This window comes from Bombina bombina, chromosome 4 (assembly GCF_027579735.1).
Source record: "Bombina bombina isolate aBomBom1 chromosome 4, aBomBom1.pri, whole genome shotgun sequence".
Classification (NCBI taxonomy): Eukaryota; Metazoa; Chordata; class Amphibia; order Anura; family Bombinatoridae; genus Bombina; species Bombina bombina.
Genome location: NC_069502.1, coordinates 401,289,034 through 401,293,683, shown reverse-complemented (window position 1 = coordinate 401,293,683; position 4,650 = coordinate 401,289,034). Strand labels below are relative to the sequence as shown.

The window sequence follows — 4,650 nt, the reverse complement described above, 5'->3', positions numbered from 1 at the left end:
CTAATTGGAAAACGAGACCACCACAGATGGTGTATCGAAGCGCTTGGAACATTTGTGATATACTGGTCAAGACGGATCCCACAGAATCATACCAGAAGGAGACCTGGTTATTAAAGTCTGCACGACAGGGATGTTTTAAATGCAGTGACTGCATTATATGCAATGGAATGTCAACAGGGACTACATTCCAATCCCCACACCAACAGAAGATTCAAAATTCGACACAGATTGTCGTGCAACAGCACCTATGTGGTGTACATTCTTATTTGCCCCTGCTCCCTATTTTATGTGGGTAAAAAGATAACCACCTTTAGGGAAAGAATGGGCAATCATAGGCATGCCATTAGGGAAGCAATAAAGAATGGATCCTCTGACCAACTGGTGGCCCGACATTTTGCCCTGAAGAAACATAGTGTTTCCAGCCTCAGAACTATGATCATTGATCATATCCCTCCCCTTACAAGAGGGGGTGACCGAGCGAGACGATTGTTACAACTAGAAACAAAGTGGATATACACTCTGGACACAGTGGAACCGAGGGGGCTTAATGTCAATATGATCCCTATACTATCCTGATGTGGTTATTCCAAGTGTTTCTGTGTATATCTGCATATTTGTTCCTTATTCTCTAAACCGGATTGGGATGTGTTTGCCAGATTCCACTGCCATGACACAATATAAAATTGATTAAAAAGGGCATCCACAGGATTCCAAATATCCCTCTACACACATCAAGACATCCACGTCATATTGCTTATGTGTTTATATACTTGCTACCTTTCTCAATCAATACCGTGTACAGTGCGTGGATTTTTTATGCATATGTTTCTTTATATATGCATTTTTTAACCTCAGAATGCTGCAGCAACCATAATTTGCTTGTTCTCATCCACCGCAGTGATATGCTAATTAGCCATATGCTTGCTCCCTTCACCAGAGATGGGTGGTTGGTTGAGAGCGTGACGCAAACCAATAGACATGAAGAGAACGTACCGGAAGGGGCGTGGCCACATGGACATGCGCACCTTGAGCCGAAAACAGCATTTGCCCAGGTATATAAGACTGCTGCATTTACACTTTTAACAGACTTCCCGGATGCCAGGGTATACCATCTACCTCCACGCTGGTGAATCCATTTGATAAAGGTGCCCGTCAGGCACCGAAATGTCATGGGACTATTTATGATTCAATATGAATAAAAGTTAAGTTTTACAAAATCCATTGAGTGCTGTCTTTATAATTAGACTTTGTGTATCGTTTGATACAGCACCCTGGTACTTGCTTACCCTCAACTGGAGGATTAGAGTGCAGGCCCTCACTTTGAACTATATATAATATATATATATAAATTATATATATATATATATATATATATATATATATATATATATATATATATATATATAAGAAACAAGAGAATGCACTCTCAGGACTTCTTCAAAAAACCAATTTAATGGAACGTTTTCGGGGTTCACAACCCCTTCATCAGCATACAAAATAGACAAAATACAACTCATTTATAGTGTTTCATACAAATTAAATCACACCAACCTTAGTGCCTAAGGTTGGTGTGATTTAATTTGTATGAAACTCTATAAATGAGTTGTATTTTGTCTATTTTGTATGCTGATGAAGGGGTTTGAACCCCGAAAACGTTCCATTAAATTGGTTTTTTGAAGAAGTCCTGAGAGTGCATTCTCTTGTTTCTTATTTGATGCTGTATCATTGCACCCAGTGCGAGCTGTCTATCGGTGGGCTGAACTGGAAATTGTTTATTTTATATATATATATATATATATATATATATATATATATATATATATAAGAAACAAGAGAATGCACTCTCAGGACTTCTTCAAAAAACCAATTTAATGGAACGTTTTCGGGGTTCACAACCCCTTCATCAGCATACAAAATAGACAAAATACAACTCATTTATAGTGTTTCATACAAATTAAATCACACCAACCTTAGTGCCTAAGGTTGGTGTGATTTAATTTGTATGAAACTCTATAAATGAGTTGTATTTTGTCTATTTTGTATGCTGATGAAGGGGTTGTGAACCCCGAAAACGTTCCATTAAATTGGTTTTTTGAAGAAGTCCTGAGAGTGCATTCTCTTGTTTCTTATTTGATGCTGTATCATATCATTGCACCCAGGCGAGCTGTCTATCGGTGGGCTGAACTGGAAATTGTTTATTTTTATATATATATATATATATATATATATATATATATATATATATATATATATATATATATATATATATATATATATATATACACATATATAGGGCTTGAAATTCCCACTAGTCTACTGACTAGTAAACTATAGTGATATTTTTCAACCCCTGTAAAATATATATTCTCTATATTATTAGAATGATTATGAATGGTGGTTACTTTTTTTTTTAAATATAATTTTTGGAGTGTAAAAGCAGCAACATTATTTGTAAAGGGCATTGTCCCCTTAAAGGGACACTAAACCATTTTTTTTCTTTTATGATTCGTATAGAGCATGTAATTGTAAGCAACTTTCTAATTTACTCCTATTATCAATTTTTCTTTGTTCTCTTGGTATCTTTATTTGAAAAAGCAGGAATGAAAGCTTAGGAGCCGGCCCATTTTAGCTTCAGCACCTGGGTACCACTTGCTTATTGGTGGCTAAATGTAGCCACCAATCAGCAAGTGCTATCCAGCATTCTGAACCAAAAATCAGGCAGCAAATGATATTGATTAAATTATCAGAAGGTGTAAGCAAGTAACATGATTGTTAAATATAATCTGATATATTTTTTCAAGTAACCTAAAAAGTAGACTATGATCCAATGGAACACCCATAAGATTATGTTTCATATCTGGATAAAAGAAAATTGTTTAGATGTGTGCAAAAATGGCAGGCTTAGTTTTTCTTTTTACAGCACACACAGATGCAAAATACAAGTTCAAAAGCCAATACTGACCAGTTGGTACAAGCAGATAATGAGTTGTATTATTTAAGCTTTTCTCTGCATTTGTTTCCCAGATGGGTCCATGCCTAATATAGGAAGGTGCCATTATTAACACAGTGATGTAGCAAGATGCAGAAATGGTCTAGTCTCAAGAGTGTAAAGCCTCATGGCTGAGTAACCTCAAGCAACAGCTGCTCAACAGACCCCTTCACAGTCAGTCAGAATGGAAGCAAGCTAAGCAAATCTGGCTGTATCTGTGTGCCTGAATATTAGAGATGAAATCACATACAACCAAAACAACATTAGCTTTAACATAAAAAGATGTAACAATGTTTTACTATATAGGGGTGGCTTAAGAAATATTTACTTATATGCATGCTCCTTGTTTCTTGTGTACATGTTTTTTAATACATCATAATGTGTCTTCCGATTTATATTTTTTTCCATTATGAAAGAATTGTATTATATTATAGAAAGTCTATGTGAACTGTGCAGAGGAAAATGCTGGCGTGTTATAAATAAATGAAAATTATAATGAACGCTAACGGAAATTAGAACAATAAGCAAATACTTTTCTCAGTTGAAAAATATTTTCACGTAATTATTCTTATAATTTATTTGTATAGCGCTGCAAACTTATAGTGCTGATTAAATATTTACACTAGGTATATTTATGTGTCTAATTTTAAGTTTAATTTTGCTTTCATTACAGACTATGCTAGCACATTAGAATTTCTAATAATTATAAGTATGCCTCATATCATTAGAAATTAACAATAAGTCAGATAAATATTAAAACATGCAATATGAAAAGTAAAAAAATATTAAGCAGCAATTTGCCAATTTGCAAGACAGGCCACAGCAATATTTGCAGGAAGTGACAAAATTACTAGATCTTCAATATTTTTTTATATTGCTGCTAGGTTAGTTATATTTATTTTTTGAGTATGTGCTTATATATATATATATATATATATATATATATATATATATATATATATATATATATATATATATATATATATATATATATATATATATATAAAAACATATATACACACACACACATCAGAAAGATACCAAGCACACATAAAGCTTCTAGAAAAATGTAATTGTTTGATATACATTTATTGCTACATATGTATATATCTATCTATGTGTATATATATATATATATATATATATATATAATATATATATATATATATATATATATATATATATACACACACACATATACACACTCACACACACACATATATATATATAGAATATATATGAATGTGCAGTGAAAGCCATATGACAATGGGACAATGTATCCTGCACACTCCAATCCTCAGACTCCATCAGTCCAGGTTTTCCTCTGCATCACCATCACCACCCTCTGGTCCCTTGAGGCAGGTAGTGTGTCTGCAACCCCAGCGGCACATTGAGTCACTGAATTGAATGGAGTAAGAGGAAGCAGAATATAAAACATAAACAGTAAGAATACCAAATGCAACTTCACCAGACCGATGAAATTTGGAATCCATAATTTGAGCCCTTTTTTTATTGGAAACTCATCATTTGTGCCTGCTTGCTATCCATGAGGGTTGCCTAGTGACAGGTGGATGTCAGACAGCCGCGCTGAGCTGGGAGTGGCATTGGCTTGCTTTGTATCTTACACACACCGGCAGATCTCAGGATTCCCAGGCTCAAGG

The 4,650-nt window shown here is 34.3% G+C and overlaps 1 protein-coding gene across 1 annotated transcript in view; it reads left to right on the top strand.

Moving 5' to 3' along the window:
- Positions 1-4,263: 4,263 nt before the first annotated feature.
- The window catches only part of MCF2L2 (MCF.2 cell line derived transforming sequence-like 2), a 1,253,992-nt gene continuing 1,253,605 nt past the window's right edge, over positions 4,264-4,650 (top strand). Inside the window, 3 exon segments of the mRNA XM_053711855.1 lie at positions 4,264-4,351; positions 4,551-4,573; positions 4,576-4,650. The exon segment at positions 4,576-4,650 is cut by the window's right edge and continues 12 nt beyond it. Coding sequence (XP_053567830.1) covers positions 4,264-4,351; positions 4,551-4,573; positions 4,576-4,650 — 186 coding nt within the window.